This window comes from Anomaloglossus baeobatrachus, chromosome 4, assembly GCF_048569485.1.
Source record: "Anomaloglossus baeobatrachus isolate aAnoBae1 chromosome 4, aAnoBae1.hap1, whole genome shotgun sequence".
In the NCBI taxonomy this organism is placed as follows: domain Eukaryota; kingdom Metazoa; phylum Chordata; class Amphibia; order Anura; family Aromobatidae; genus Anomaloglossus; species Anomaloglossus baeobatrachus.
This window is the reverse complement of record NC_134356.1, coordinates 415,290,162-415,307,097: the sequence shown is the minus strand read 5'-3', so window position 1 is coordinate 415,307,097 and position 16,936 is coordinate 415,290,162. Positions and strand designations below refer to the sequence as shown.

At 45.7% G+C, this 16,936-nt stretch overlaps 1 protein-coding gene across 1 annotated transcript in view; it reads left to right on the top strand.

Moving 5' to 3' along the window:
* The window catches only part of CEP41 (centrosomal protein 41), a 125,048-nt gene that overhangs the window by 94,507 nt on the left and 13,605 nt on the right, over positions 1-16,936 (top strand). The window contains exons 7-9 of the mRNA XM_075345351.1: positions 5,015-5,184; positions 7,614-7,681; positions 9,723-9,837. Of these exons, the coding sequence (XP_075201466.1) occupies positions 5,015-5,184; positions 7,614-7,681; positions 9,723-9,837 (353 nt within the window). The remainder of the gene's footprint in view (positions 1-5,014; positions 5,185-7,613; positions 7,682-9,722; positions 9,838-16,936) is intronic.

Here is a 16,936-nt window from a genome sequence, read left to right as displayed (position 1 = left end):
TAGGTAAGATCTCGGCCAGTCTATTAGCCATGATCTTGGACATAATTTTTAAATCCTGATTTATGAGCGATATAGGTCTATAACTAGAGGGATCATCCAGGTCCTTGGTTCCCTTGGGGAGTAATTTAATATATGCTATGTTGGAATTTTTGGGTATTTCCGCCCCTCCCAGGAAAGCATTAAAGACTGAGGTTAGATCCGGCGAGATCAGATCCTTCAGAGCCTTATAGAATTCACTATTGAAACCGTCAGGTCCCGGTGCCTTGTTGGTGTTAAGCTCCCCAATTGTTCTCGTCACCTCCTCTACTGTGATATCTGCGTTTAAGGCACTCAAATCTTCCTCCGTCAAGCTAGGCATTTGGGCTTGTCTTAGCCACTCTGCCTCATCAGTCATGTCGTTATTCCCTGACCCATATAGTTTTCTATAGTAATCTCCCAACAGTTTATTAATGTCCTTAGGATCCGTAGTCACCTCTCCCCCCTTTGTTTTCAGTTTAGAGATCACTGTCATCTTTCTGCTGCCCCTTGCCAGATTGGCCAACATCCTTCCCGCCTTGTTGCCAAACCTATGTAAGTCAACCTCCTTGTGCGACCAGAATAGTTGTTCCTTTTTTTTGGCCCATTCGTCAAATCCCTCTTTTGCCTCCAGCCATCTGCCTTTTGTCATGGGAGATCTATTTGTCACATAATTTGTATATGCTACCCGTACTGCTTCACTATGGAAATTATAATTCTCATTGGTTTTCCGTTTGATCATGGCTGCGTACCCCACCAGACGGCCCCTTAGGACCGCTTTTGCCGTTTCCCAAAATATCACTGGGGACTCTCTATGTTCCTTATTGTCCTCTGCGAATTCTCCCCACCACTCCTGTAGCACCTTATGGAAATTATCTTGCCTGAGAAGGAACGATGGGAATCTCCATATGATATCGGTACCTCTCCTGAATTTCTCTCTAATGCCCAATCTCACCGGACTATGATCAGAGATCACCATATTCTCTATCACACAATCTTGCGTTCCACTCAGTAAATCCTGCGAGATCCAGAACTGATCAATACGTGACCAGCTATCATGAGGGTGAGAGAAGTGTGTATACTCTCTGTCATGTGGGTGAGTTAGTCTCCAGATGTCTTTCAGTCCTACGTCTTCTAATGTTACATCCCTATTGTCTAAACTCCTGCCCACATTAGCTGTCCCCTCCTCGCCCCTCCTCCTATCTTCAGCTGAGTCTGGGACGGTGTTAAAATCGCCTCCCACTATAATGTTAGCCTCCCCATCTGCTAATATGGTGGCCTTTATGTCATCATGAAATGTGATTTGTTGTGAATTTGGGCCATAGACATTATAAATACTGAGTTTACCCGCTGGACTAACGATTGTTAAGTGCTGCCACCTTCCATGGTCGTCTGCCTCATGTGCCACTACCTCATGACTGAATTGTTTATTTATTAGAATCATAGTGCCCGCTTTTCTACCTTGTGCCGCTGCCCCGTAAACGGTGCCCACCCAATGTTTCTTCATGCGGAAAAAGTCCTCCCCCCAAGTGGGTTTCCTGTAATAAGGCAATGTCTGTCTTTAGTCTTTTCAGATGTCTCAATATCATTGCTCGTTTGTTAGGTGATCTCAGCCCTTTAACATTCCACGTAGTTATCTGTATCATGTTTACCTGTGTATTCTGCTTTTACTACTCCCTCCCCTATGGGCCCCTGCATCAAGGAAGACGAGATGTTCGACACTAGAATCACAGTTGGTACCACAAAATCGACACTCCCTTTCCCCACCTTCCAAATATAACAAATACAACAAAAAGCATGTAACTGTAAAACATATTTTCCCTTCCGAGAAATCCACGGCGCTTCCCGCCACGTTGGTGAGCTCCCCTATTCCTAGCCAAAATATGTAGCTCCCTAATCACCCCCCAAAAAATATATGTTCTATCCCCGGACTAACTGGAATAAGCCTTTGAAAATTATGCAAAAATTAGCACAGTATGTCAAAACCTCAGCAAGATTCTCCAGTCCTACTTATCTCTGACTCCAGGTAGCCATCAGTCCGCCCAGAACAGGCCCACTTCATTTGAATTTGGATGATGTTCCTGGACAAAGGAGAAAAAGAAAAAAAGAAAAAAAGACCAAGGGGAGAGAAGATGGAGAAAGAAAGAAGAAGAACAAAAAAAAAAAAAAAAAAAAAAAGAGGAGAGGGGGGGGAAGAGGACCCAGACTTTGGGATGTTTTCCTCTCTTTTCTCCCTTCCCCCTCCTCCTCTCACCTCCCCAACCCTCTCTCCGTAATGCATCCTCCTCAACGCCTCTCCCTGTTTGGGAAGAGAAAAAAAAAAAAAAAAAAAACAGGCAAAAAAAGGAAAAACAATGAGCGAGTTCCAGTTCAGGTATCATGGTTTCTCTCCAAGGGTTGGTTCCTGTGTTCCAGGCGAGAATTATGCTGTCGACCCGGGCTTGGCCTCCTTTCCTCCCTGGTCTCGACTTGCTTTTGTCCCCCAAGACGTCCCACATCTCTTCCTGAGCTTGTGGGGGATCCTCTTCTATTATTCCCTTCTCCACTAGCTCCTTTTTCTTGCCTTTCTGACCTAGTCTTGTTGAGCTCTGCCATGAGAATGTTTTCTGCTTCTTTGTAGTCCTTGTAGTATACAAACGAGCCATTGGGGTTTCTAACTTTCAGTGTAGCAGGGTATAATAGCTGGCACTTTACTTTTTTGTTGTACAGAAATGAGCAAATTTTGGTAAATTCTTTTCTCCTTCTGGATACTTCCGCTGAATAATCCCCAAAAATTAGCAGTCTGTTGCCTTGATATTGTAGTGGACGCTTTCGTTCTCTAAAGGCCCTCAATATTTCCTCCTTATGCTTATAATCAAGGTATTTGACAATCACCTGCCTGGCTCTTATCGGGGTATTCTTGTTTGAGTTTTGGCCCTCTCCCTTATTCGCCTCCTGGTGTCTCAGTGGACCCACTCTGTGGGCTCTTTCAACTCTGAATTTCGCCTTTATGCCCAGGGCCTGCGGTAGCTCCAACTCGCATATATTATCCAACTGTCCAATCGACACAGACTCTGGCAACCCGACTATACGTAGGTTGTTTCGTCTCGATCTGTTTTCCAAATCGTCCGCTTTATCCTTCAAGTATTCATTAGATTTTGCTAGAGCTGCTATTTGTGCTTGCATAGCCAGTATTGTCTCCTCGGAGTCAGATATTCTCTGCTCTGATTCTGCCAGTCTAGAGGCATGGGCATTTATCTGTTTTTGCATATTAGCTAATGATGTTTGTATGGCTGCCTCAATAGCCACTTTAACCTCTTTTGACAAGTGTGATGTCACTTCTTCAGCCAGTTTTTTATAGTCCACATTAAGCTTTTGTGTGTACTTGTCTTGGCCTGCAGGTGGTGCTGTTTTCTTAGTTCTCTTTGTCTGTACTGGGCCACCACCTCCATCCCCCAATAGCTTGCAGGCTTGTGATGTTGGTGTAGTAGGCTGCTTTTTGTTTCCTTTGGAAGGGGTACTATGAATTCTTGCATTTGACTTCCTGTGAGTCTGAGTGGGATTAATCTCCCTGTACTGTTTGTCAGTTTCATCCTCCAACACTGCTGTGTCTTTGAGCTGCCCTGCTTTGTCTGCATCTTCTCTCCCCTCTGCCTCCATATCCCCTTCATCCTCCCATTGCGATCCACCATCATCAGTCCCCTGCATCCACCTCTCTCCTGCTGTGTCCTCCTGTGACTCCTTGCTCATATCTTCCTTATCTCCTGTCTCCTTGCTCATATCTCCCTTATCTCTCCCCTTCCAGCTCTGTGTTTGCTTTTCTGAGTCTCTCACCATGCGTTCAGGCTCCTCCCCCATCAGGCTCGGCGCCATTATCTTATCTTCTCCCCTGTCCATATCAAAGCTTCTCCAGGCTGACTCACTGCTCCCAGCACTTCTCAGGAGGTACCGTTCCATAGCTGTCTGCTTTAGGTAACCTCCTGTGCTGCTCTCTGTTTGGTGGCTCGTCCGGGGGGTCTGTTTTTAGTCGGTTTCTGTGAGGGGTGGCAGGAGCTTCTCCTCTATGCTTCCACCTCAGCCAGGACAGGAACCGGAAGTACCGGTGACTGATTTTCTTTTAAGATCTATATTTGAATTACATGCTGCAAAATCCTATCATTGGATTAGCTGGGTTAGTTAGAATATATTAGGGGTGAACAAACTCTGTTACCCCAAAGATTTTCATTTTCAGCACCAATGAAATCAATCGCAGGTTCAAGTTCCCTATGGAAACTATGGGTTGGGAAAAAAGCAGATTTGTTTTTAAAAGCCTATTCATTATAGCCACATCAGTAAAAATACAATCTATGAAATTCTAACGTTACTTAACCTATATGGTAAATGTAAAGAACAAGAAATTAATTTACCAAAATTGACTTTTTTGGGGAGCCCGCATATCTCACAAAAGATGAAAAATAAATAAAAAGGTATCAAAATGTTCAGTGTACCCAAAAATAGTCTCCTATAGTCCTATTGCCAGAAAAATATTAAAAGCTATGGGTCCCAAAAAAATGTTTAGAATTGTTTTAAGCCACTAAAATAGTGAAATAATTATACCTGTCTCGGATTGCCGTAATCGTACTGACCTGAAAAATCAAATTGCCAACCATTTTTCCACACAATGTAAAAACAACTCCCCCATCCCCCCCCCCCCCCCAAAAAAAAAATAAATAAATGGCGAAATTGGATTTTTTTCCCCATTTCATCACATTTGGAATTTTCAATTTTCCCTGAATTGGATTTTTTTTTCACATTTTTCTGTATGGTATATGGTAAAATGAATGCTCCCATTCAATTCTATAACGTATTCCACAAAAGACCTCATATAGTTATGTTGACGAACAATAAATAAGTTATGGTGCTTTGAAAAAAATGAAAACCGCAAAACAAAAAATTTTCAAAAAAGTGCCAACTGTCTCCCTAACTTTTTATTATTTAGTAGGTTTTTTATGAGGTCATTGTGTGATTTTCCCTTTTACAGTGTTATCAGTGGAATTGGAGAACTAGACTTGGATGAAGATCCAAAGAACACAAGTAAAAAAGATCCGATGTGTTGCCCCAGATCCCTGGAGAAGCCATACCTAGATTGCCCATTCCTTCTACTTGATGTCCGTGACAAGGACTGTTATGACCAGTGCCATATCATTGGAGGTCAGTGTACAATTACTTATCTAAGTTATTGCTAGTGATGAGCGAATATACTCAGCACTATTTCTTACTTGCATGAATTTTAAGGTATTTGCAATATTCGTTACTCGTTGAGTATTTTGGTAATCTCCTCGTGAGGTTCTAGACCCCTCTCAGTATGTTTAGCGCCTGATTTTCAACCAATAAACATGCTGGAGTTGCTTACCAATCACAGTAATGCCATTACCCAGCTCATCCAGATTGCCCTGGTGCTGTGGCAATCAGGGTAATATAAGGGGTTAAGGACCGTTGTCATTTGTCAAAAATCACAGCTGCCACTATAAAACCTGGATTAGTAATGGGGAGGGATATATGAGACTCCCCAATTAATAACCCTAGAAGTCAAAAGAAAAAAAACAAAACAGAAAAATCCTTTATTTTAAATGAAAAACACACTTTCTTTTACCAATTTATTAATCCCAAAAACGCCCCCACAGGTATGACGTAATCCACACAAGGTCCCACAACGATCTTGGCTCTGCTACATTGAGACTGCAGTGACCGATAACAAGACCGGTCACTGCAGACTCTGGGAAATACTGATGGCGGTGAGGTCACCGAAGGTCACACTCAGGGCTCCCCACTTCTCTCAGTGAAAGTGGAATCTCCAGATGCTTTTAAGTCTCTTGGTGTTCCTAGCTGTTTGGACACCTGGTAATAACACCTGGAACTCTGGTAATAGTTCACAACCCCTAGATGTCCCAGCAGCTGGGAACTCAAGGAACATAGAAGGCTCACTTAAAGGCTCCTTTTAGGTTTCCGATCCTCACAGCTGCCAGGTCTTGCGGCAGCTGTCAACTCGGTAACTTTAAGGGAGCCTTTAATGTTCCTTGAGTTCCCAGCTGCTGGGACATCTGGAGGTTGTGAACTATTACCAGAGTTCACAGCCTCCAGGTGTCCCAACAGCTGGAAACTCCAGGAATCTTAAAGGCTCTCTTAAAATCTCCTTTAAGGTTTTCCGACCTCACAGCTACCGGACTGCTGCTGTGTCCCGCAATCCGGCTGTGGGGTCACCGGAGTTCACACACTCTGCTCTCAGTTCAACCCGCTGCCAAATTAGGCAATGTGCACACATTGAGTAATAGGTTGCAGACATGTCTGCCTCAACTCTGCATCTCCTGGGAAACAAACAAACGCATTTCGGTGCATTTATTTGCCAGAAGATGCAGAATTGATGCAGAAATGTCTGCACCCAAATGCACAATTGAATTCAATGACTTCACTTAAGGTCACAGCTGGGGTTGCACGGTACCCAGGTTTGACCTCGGGTGAACTGTCTTGACGTGAACTCAATGAACTCCGTGATCTCACCTCAGGTGAACTCATTGAGTTCAATGAGACCTGCATCTCCTGGCAGAAAACCGCGGGGTTGTTTTTTTTTGCCAAGAGATGCAAATTTGGTGCTGAAATTTATACACCAAATTCCTGCACTAAATCTGCATCTCCTGGCAAAAAAAGCATCACGTTCACAGAAGATCAGCATTTCGTTTGTTCAGAGCGGTGCTGAAGCATCGCTTTGAATAGTAGAAGCGATCCCAGCGTATAAGCTTTAAGTCCCCCAAAGGACAACAAAAAAAAAACAAAAAAAGGGTTGAAAAATATGAAGAAAAAGAACAAAGTTCAGATCACCCCCCCCCCCCCCCTTTTTGCCCCATTGAAAATAAAACAATAAAAAATACACATATTTGGTGTTACTGAATAAGAAATGCCCAATCGACCAAACATGGTGTAATTAAAAAAATGTCAGCTCAGGACGCAAAGAATACAAAGAATAAGCCATCGCACAGCCCCAGATCCCGAAAAATCAGACCGGTACCGGTCTCATAAAATGGCGATGACAAAAGCACAATTCTTTTTTGGACAAATTTCAGAATTAAGTTTTCACCACTTCAATAAAAATAAAACTATACATGTTTGGTATCTATAAACACTTACTGACCTTGGGAATCATATTGACAGGTCAGTTTTACCATATAGTAAACATGCTAAATAACCCCCCCAAAAACAATAGTGGAATTGCCCTTTTGTTTGCAATTTTAACGGACCAATATTTAGTTATATGTAAAACGTGAGCCTGCACCTTGACAAAACATGACCCTTGGTCAGCGATGGCATAAGCAGCATTTACATAGTGATGGTGTTCTCTTTGCTTATGTACAATACACATTTCTTAGCGCCCCAGTTTTCTTATTGCATCTCAAGACAGACCGGTAGGGCACTGGAGGAGATTTACTAAGCAAATTGCATCCACAGTGAAGTACATAGTGTGCACCAAATGTATAATTGAAAGTCTGTGCCACCTATTTATAAAGAATACTCTATACTGTGCCACAATAATGGGCTCTGTTTTGATGTATACTTTTTATAATATAATCTATTATTTTTCTTTGCAGCTAACAGCTATCCAACAGCAATGCTTTCCAGAACAATGAATCCATTCACATCAGAAATCCTGAATTATGTATCCTTTTGTGCCCATTCATATACTAAAAATGATATATATGCCGTCTACTTGTAGGTCAGACTGAACGTGGCCATACCCTTTAGAAAGTAGTTAAAGGGGTTTTCCCTTGAATAAAGTTCATTTTATGCAACAGATCTTGGAATAATAATAATTTCCACAATTGGATGTTTAAAAAAAAAAACCTGTTCCTGTGCTGAGATCTTATATATGTGTCCCTGCTATGTACTGTGTAATGGATGTTTTTCGTTTGTGAACCCTCCCCAACCACACCTATTGCCAATCCATATCATACGCATAAATAGCCTGGGTCTCAGCTTCCCATACACGGTAAGTTTTTTAACTGCATGAGAGGACACACACAAGCTAGGGACCCCAACGTAGAGAAATACTTTGGCGTAGTGTTGGGGCTCTATTGCATTGATCAATTCAGTAGCTAAATTTCTCTTTATTCATATATTCATGGCAGTAATGCAGATTCCATTTTTCACATTTTCACTCTTACATATAGCTATTGGATTTTTCAAGTCAGTATTCACACAGCAGTTTCTGCTATTTCATGTATTCCCCTTACATAGTCACTGGTGTGCATACCTTATCTCCCCATACTGTGTAATGGATGTGTCTGACCGTACAGGAACAAGGTCTGATCATACCACATCTCCTGGGCTAGGAGGAAGTAAAAGAGTATCAATAAATTACAGCATGGGATCATAGCTGATTCTTTTTGTGAGGTAAAACATTTCCCTGCCTGTTTTTTAATTTTTTTTTTTTACCTTTTTAAAGTTGTAAAAAAAGAATTATTTGTGATCCCATGCTGTAATATCTGTATACATTTTTTTTTTTTACTTTCTCCCCAGCCAGCCCAGGAGATGTAGTATGATGAGACCATGTTCCTGTACAGTCAGACACATCCATTACACAGTATATAGAAACACATATATAAGATTATCACAGCACAGGAACATTTTTTAAACACATTCAATTGTGGAATATTATTCCAAGATCTATTGATTAAAATTAACTTTGTTCACGGGAAAACCCCTTTAACCTCTTCATGACCAAGGACGTATATATACGTCCTTGGCCGTATCTGTTCCTTTAATGTGGGCTCGCATGATTGTCTGATGAGCAGACATGTGCAGGTAACAGGCGCTGTCAAACTCTTTCTGCTGGCGCTGCCTCGAGCAAATCGCCACTGTAGACACTAGATCTCTGGAGCCTAAAAAAATTGCACTGCTATTTATACAGAAATCCCTCAGACCATTGTTCCAATCACTGCAATATATTACAATATTTGTCATGTCAGGGAATTTCTCTGTGCTGAGAATTAATTATATGCGCAGTACAGTTTTATTTATTTTGGTGATACAGCTGTAATAAGCTTTTTTTGTAGAGTTTGAATGACACTATTCACTATACAATACAATATATTGAAAACAGGAAAATATTCCATGTAGATTGGAATGGCAAAAAAACAGTTCTGCTATTGTTGCCCTGCAGTGATTTTTATTGCACCAATTACCTGGTAAAAATTAATTTCTGCTGTTCGATTTATAATCTTGTGGTAATACCAAACTCTTATATTGTTTTTGTTTTGTTTTTTTTAACAGCTGTTTCCATGAAGGATAAATGTTTTAATCTTCAATGTTTGAATTTTGGTCTTATTTCTTTTATTTAAAAACTTCTGTATTGTATTGTACTTTGAACAATATATAAAGGCCTTCCTATGGTTGAGCATCGATGTTAAATGAACAATTCACAGGTGAACGATCCCTCCACCGTCCTTTTTAAACTTGTCATAAACATTTGGTGACCGAGGGCAAAGGAAGAATAATCTTTCTGGGAACATTCTTTCAAAGAGATATTTTTCACCCAAAAATGTCTGATGTTGCCATCTTTTCAGATAATGCTGGAGGTGTCATCGGGCCGCTAAAACAATCGTGTGCACATTTTTAACTTTAGAATGATGTGTATGGCCACCTATAGACATTAGTGTAATAACTACCACTTACCTTTTCTACTTAACAACTGTATTAAGAAAAACGCCCATGGCAAAATTATTATCCTGTATGACGAAGATGAAAGGATAGCCAGCCAAGCCGCAACAACAATGTGCGAGAGAGGGTTTGAAAATTTGTTCATGCTTTCTGGAGGTAAGGGAATGATGGTCTCTCCAATGAATGTTCCCAGTATAATCGGGTGATAAAGGGCAATAGATGTAACCAATTCCTGATTAATGTTCAGTTTCTTTATCGTTCCTATGGGAGACCCAGACCATGGGTGTATAGCTACTGCCTCCGGAGGACACACAAAGTTACTACACTCAAAACGTGTAGCTCCTCCCTCCCAGTATATACACCCCCTGCTAGCCAGTCCTAGCCAGTTTTTTGCTTTGTGTCAGGAGAGATCACACACACACATGCATCCTTTTTTGATTTTCATTTTTTTCTACAGATTTGGAAGAAAAGCGGGTCCACTGGACCCCCGGCATGTCCCTTCACACCCCCCTGGCGGCGGTGCTGTTAAGGTTGATTCAGGGCAAGAGCCCTTCATGCCGCGCTCCTTCACCATCCCATGCTGGGGCTCTGGCTTGAAGTGGGAGCCAACACGGTTCTCACTGCTTTGCAGGAGACCGGCCTCCATCCGCAGCCCTTTGACAGGACCCTGCTGGACGGAGCACTGGACCCCCACCCCACCAGGGACTGGACCCTGCGTCTCAAAGCTAAGTATAGAGACGTTATTCAGAGGGTCCTTCTGCAATGTGGGGCACTTTATTAGGGGGACAGTGTTTGACTTTGATAATGCTGCTTGTACTGTGTTTCCGGCTGGTTCCACTGTTTTTTTCTGTGTACCGCGCCGATGATGCCTGATTTTTGGCCGCATGTTTAACTCTAGGTCCCGGCTTCAGCCGCGGCCTAGTTTCGTCTCGTTCCCCTGCATGTCAGTCATGCAGGGGGACGCTGCAGCGCCGGCCGCCGGCCGCTTTGCACAGGGGAGGACACTCCTTGTTGAGGAGATGATTCCCTCCCCTGTACATTTCTTAGCCCTCCGTTTCCCGCTCCTGGGTTAACCCCCGCCCTCCCCCCTCACTCTAGCGCCATTTTCTCAGCGTTCTTAGTACGCTGATCGGCGCTGGCTGCTCTGCAGTGCAGAGGAAGTGAATATATGGCTGGGGGTCCAGGCTTGGAACCTGGGGGGGCACTCACAGCGGCCTGACAAGTCACAACCTCTGGTTGTGCACTTTTATATACTATCAGGGCATCGTGAAGGAGTTAATTCTTTATTATAGAACCTCCTCCTCAGCAGCAAGTCTCACTAGGAGCAAAGCTCCAAGGCTGTACACTACATGTTCTGCATGTAAGCTCATATTGCCTGAACCGGCACAGACCCATACTGTCATGGTTCTTAGGTGGTGGTGCCTCAGCCTGGAGTCTCCCCAGGCTGAACCCCTGTCTTGTGTTTTCTAGACAATCTAGACAGAGCCCCCCACCTCTGCAGCAGGTCTCACAGAGCGAGGCTGCAGGCTGTTTTTTATTATCCACTGCTGGTAGTCTCTCGTACGGCTGTACCGAGCTCATAACCGCTGTGGCCCCTCAGCTTAGAGCCTCATGCATGGTCCCTCCAGCTGCTCCGGGTTCGGTGGCTGACCCCTGGGGGAATCTCTTTTTCCAGGGGTCGGCCGTCCCGGCATCCCCTGAGCATGCAACCCCCTTCTCAGGGCGTTTTTTGCTTGCTCAGCAAAGCTCACAGACCCCGTCCTCCTGACAGGGAGACGCAGGGTCCCCTGTCCTCCCCGTCCCGCAGCTCCGATACGAGCTGACCCACTGGACGAGGAGGATGTCTCTATCAGGGGCTCGGACGCTGCTTTACGTACTTTGATCCGTCCGTAGATGACGGGGATGCGAATGATTAGAGTCCATTATATTGGACCTCCAGCCGCCTGTATCAGGGGAGTATTCCCCGCTGGCAAAAAGGCATCAGTATACCTTTAACAAGACGAGGAGTGTGTTCCTTAACCACTCCAGTTTTCAACCCGCTGCGTCCAAGCCCGCAGCCTGTCCTGCAGATCCCACAGCGGGGTTCTGCTGCCTGTCTCCCCCTCCCATCAGAGGTGGTCAAGGAGTGTACTCATTCGCCAAGCGTGGCCACTCCGGTGTCCAGACTTTCAGCCCGGATAGTTGTATCAGTGGCTGACGGCACCTCTATAAGGATCCCACGGTACATTAACTTTGTACTGGACCTCAATCCGCCGGAGTTACCTTATCTAGGTGAACACAACGTGTGTTCCTTAACCACGCCAGTTTTCAGGCCCCTTTAACCAGCAGGGTCCGCTCTGACAGTCGCTTCCCATGAAGCGTGATTCTGAGGACTGGGTTTTCCCCGTCCACCAATGATGGTCAAAAGGTGGGCTCATTCTCCTCAGGTGGCTCAGCCCGGACCGTTATGTCAGTGGCTGATGGCTCCTCAGAGGAGATGCATTCCCTCACAGGGACTCTATGCCCAAGACGGTTGCCTGAACTTCCAGACTTCAGTCTTTCCATCCTCTGCCAAGTCTGCCATGCTGGACACCGCACAGTGGTGGTTTTGGCTACTTTCCTCGCTATCCGCAGGTGTGGCTTCGGCAATGGAAGGCAGATGCCTCTATAGAGGTTCCTTGCTGGGCTCCCCTTTGGTGGGACCAGTCTCTTCGGAACCAACTAGGTGAAATTTAGGAAGCTCTCGGCGACGAGAGTTCTTCCTTGCCACAAACCTAAACCAGGGCAGGAATCAGTTGAGGTTTCGGTGGTTTCCGTTCCTCCTTCTGATCGTCCTCTAGCTCGGCCTTAGTTCATAGAACCAAATGGCTTGAAGCTGCGTCTTCAGAAGACCACAGGAGATGCTACCTCGGAGTCAGCTTTCTCCGAGCTATCTGGCCACGCCAACCACCTCCTTGGTCGGTGGCAGGCTCTCTCCACTTGGCGACGTATGGTTCTACCACGTCTCCGTTCAGTGGGGGCGAGTTTATATCTCCCATGGCTACAGGGTGGAATTCTGTCCACCCGCCAAACAGATTTTTCTGTCAACTCCTCCCGGCTCCAAGGCCGCCGCCTTCTCACAGGCCGTGGCATTTCTTGCAGGCCAACGGAGTAATTGTTCCTGTTCCCGACTGGGAACGGTTCTGAGATTTTTGCTTAAATCTATTTCTAGTCCCCGAAGAGGGCGGTGCCTTCCGACCTGGATCTTTAGCTTTTCAAGCATGGTCAGGTGTGGCGTTTTCACATGGAGTCTCGGTCTTGTTCCGTGTGTTTTTCACCGGATCAATCAAGAACCCAAGGAGATTCCCTAGCAGCCATCGGCATCAGGGATGCCTTTCGGCAAGGATCAATCGCAGTTTCACACCAGCGTTGACTACGTTTTGCCATCGGAGTGGTCCAATTCGTGGCTCTTCCCTTTGGGTTAGCCACGGCCCCTCGAGTATTCTCCTTGGGGCTACTGTGATTAGGGTCCTGCACCCCTAGGGGTTGGCAGTGATCGTTTGCCCTGGACGGTTTTCATCTCGGGGTTTCATCCAGCGCAGACTCTTAGTAGAGTACTTCGCTTACTCTCGCCACTCTAATCTATTCGGGTGGCTTGTCATTCTGTCCAGGTCCACTCTGACTTCGCACCAGAGGTTTTCAGGGACGCAATTCGAGACTGTCGGCACTTGTCGGCACTTGTGAGGAGCGCAGGGCGCTTGGACTCTGTCCGATTCAGCCCTCTGGTTCAATGTGCTGGAAATCAGAGCTGTATTTCTAGCTCTCTAAGCCTTCACCATCTGTTGGCGGCTAGGCACATCGAGTCCAGTCGGACAACGTGACAGCGTTTTCCTACATCAACTTCCAGGGCGGGACATTCAGCCGTCTGGCAATCTTGGCGGCTCATCATTCTTCAGTGGACAAGGGACTCCTAGTCCACCATATCCGCAGCCCACATCCTAGATGTGAAAACTGCGAGGCAGACTATTTCAGCTGTCCAACCGTGGTCCACAATCCTCAGGTTTTGCGGTAGGCACACTGGTTCATGTTTGATCCCAGCTTCGTCTCTACCTCTTGCCCAGAGTCCTGCGCAAGATCAGTTAAGGGGGCCGTCGGGTCATTCTCATTCTCCAGACTGACCCAGGCAGGCTTGGTACCCTGACCTGCTCCTTCTGTCCGTTGGATTGCCATGGCATCTTCCGGACCGTTCAGACCTTTTCTCAAAAGGGTCCGTTTTTTCCGTCAGAATTCTGGATTCTCAGATTGATGGCGCAGATCTTGAGTCCTGGATCTTGGCGACTTCTGGTATCCTTCCTGAAGTCATCTCCGCTATGACTCGAGCTTCAAAGTGTCCTTTGACCTTTTTAGCCTTGCCGACCCTCCTGTCTCTTTCACAGTCCGGTTTACAGCTAGGACTCTCCCTCATAAGGGACAGGTCTCGGCTCTGTCAGTATGTGCCAGCGGCGTATCGTCCGGCTGGCTCCGGTGCGCTCCTTTCAGGGCGCATCTCACATTATTCCGCCTTTCCTGCGGCCTATGGAGCCCTGGGACCTTAATCCGGTCCTCCCGGTTCCCGGAAACCCCCCTTTGCGCCTCTTAGGGAGGTTTCTTTGTTTCATCTTTCACAGAAAGTAGTCTTCTAGTGGCTATAATTTCCCGCCAGAGAGTTCTAGCTGTACTCTCTCGGAGTCACCCCCTTCTTGGCCTTTTGCATCAAGACAGGGTGGTCTCCGTCCGACTCCGGACTTTTTTCCCTGAGGTGGTTACTGCTTCCACCTTATCCGGGGCAATTTTCCTGCCTTCCTTTTGTCCGGCTCCTGTTCATCGTTTGAGAAAGCGTTGCATATCCTGGATCTGGTGCGGGCGCTCCGGATCTATGTGTCTTGCACCGCCGTTATTAGGCAGTGCACCTCTCTCTGGTGCTGACCGCTAGTCAGCGTAGCGGTCTCTCGGCATCTAAGCCGACCCTGGGTCGTTGGCTTAGGTTGGCCATTTCCGAGGCCCAACAAGTGTACTCAAGTGCCTTCCCCGCCGGGGATCAGAGCACATTTGATCAGACCTGTCGGTGCCTTTTGGGCTTTCAGGCTCCAGGCTACGGCTCAGTAGGTCTGTCAGACTGCAGCTCGAATTAGTCTGCATACTTTTTTCGAAGCTCTATCCAAGGCATGCTTATGCTTTGGCAGACGTGGGCTTACGCAGACGCATCTTTCAGGTGTCTGTCGCCCATTTGTGAAGTTAGGTTTTGCCTGCTTCTCAGTTGTCTGGTTATTCCCACCCATGGACTGCTTTGGAACGTCCCATGGTCTGGGTCTCCCATAGGAACGATAAAGAAAAAGAGAATTTTGTTTACTTACCGTAAATTCTTTTTCTTATAGTTCCGTCATGGGAGACCCAGCACCCTCCCTATTGCCTGTTGGCAGGTTTCTTGTTCCGGTGTCTTCACCGGCTGTTATTGTTGTAGACAGAGGTTCCGGTTCTTCCGGTTTTTACTCTGTCTCTTCTTGTGGGTGGATGTCCTCCTTCAGCTTTTGCACTAAACTGGCTAGGACTGGCTAGCAGGGGGTGTATATACTGGGAGGGAGGAGCTACACGTTTTGAGTGTAGTAACTTTGTGTGTCCTCCGGAGGCAGTAGCTATACACCCATGGTCTGGGTCTCCCATGACGGAACTATAAGAAAAAGAATTTACGGTAAGTAAACAAAATTCTCTTTATTCACATTATCAAAAGGGTTGTCTGGGAAAATAAAAATGTAGGATCCTGTCACTGGATGTTCATAATACTCATCTAACGGTCGGTGCGGAGCAGACTGGTCGCATGGGCGTCTCCTTTCTCCTGTCCGCGCCTCTTCTTTCGGCCATCTTTGTCCTTCTGAAGCTAGTGTGGATAACGCGTTCTACGTCATCTACGCTAGCCGACAGTGAGGTCCTGCGCAGGAGCACTTTGATCTGCCCTGAGCAGAGGAGGCGTGGGACCCGGAGAACGGAGACGCCCACCCGACCACTAGGTAAGTATAAACATCCGGTGACAGGTTCACCTTAAAGGTAAAGAGAGTCATATCCTTCCTGTTCTTATGTCATTTCATGTAATATTACTAGTACTCACTGTGACATCACATTACAGCACTGCTGCTACTGTTCCCTTCTGGTAAACTACAGCAGAGATCAGAGGACATGGCTTTCTTCTAGCTCCTTAGGCAAGCAAGCTTCCTAATCAAGTCTTCTTTCTGCAGTCATAGATCAGGGGTTGTAGCTTGCATAATGCTCTTTATGCAAGATAGCCCCTTGCCGACCAAAGCTTATCACAGGCTGTGTGTGGGTTTAATATTCTCACTCTCCATCACTTTCCTTTTGGTGTTATACTGCCATTGTTATCTCCTTACTTCTCCAGTTGTCACTGCATGTTGACAGATCACATACAAGCTGTAAAGGTGCAGTTAGGCTAAGTTCACACACTGCGTTTTTTTGACGCTGCATTTTTGTGCGTTTTTGGCCGCTAAAATTGCACCAAAACGCACCCGCGGCAAAAAAAAGCGGCAAAAAACGCATACGTTTTTACCGCGATTTGGTGCGTTTTTGGCTGCGTTTTACTGCGTTTTTGATCTCTGCGTTTTTTTTCTGCGGTTTTCCAATGCAATGCATGGGGGGAAAACGCAGAAAAACGCAGGAAAGAATTTACATGTCCATTTTTTTTTTTTTTAAGCTCAAAAACGCAGCTTAAAAAAACAGTTGTGTGCGGACAGCAAAATTGAAAACTCATAGACTTTGCTGGGGAAGCAAAGTCATGCAGTTTTGAGGCCAAAAACGCACTCGAAAAACGCAGCGGAAAACGCACTGTGCGCACATAGCCATAGGCTGCACAGCAGCGATGTCCGTACACACTATGCGCATTCATGGCTTATTCTGTACTCCTGCATAGTTCTTATGTGGCATAGAGCATGGCAGCATAGCACAGCGGGGAGTCAGGTGGAGTAGGTACATCAAACCTGTACACAGCCTGCAATGAGGCTTGGTCAGGGGGCTGTCTTACATGAAGCAAGCCACACTCCCTGATCTGTGACTGCAGAGAAATGGCTTTGTCAGTGGGCATGCCTGCATAAGGAGCAAGAACCAAGCCAATCCCCCTGATGATCTGACATAGATGTTACAGTGACTAGTAATAAAATCACATGAATTGGCATATGAGTAATATGAGCCTTTATAGTTCTAGACAGAATGTTAATTGAAATACATTTTTATTTCCCCACGGTACCCCTTTTAA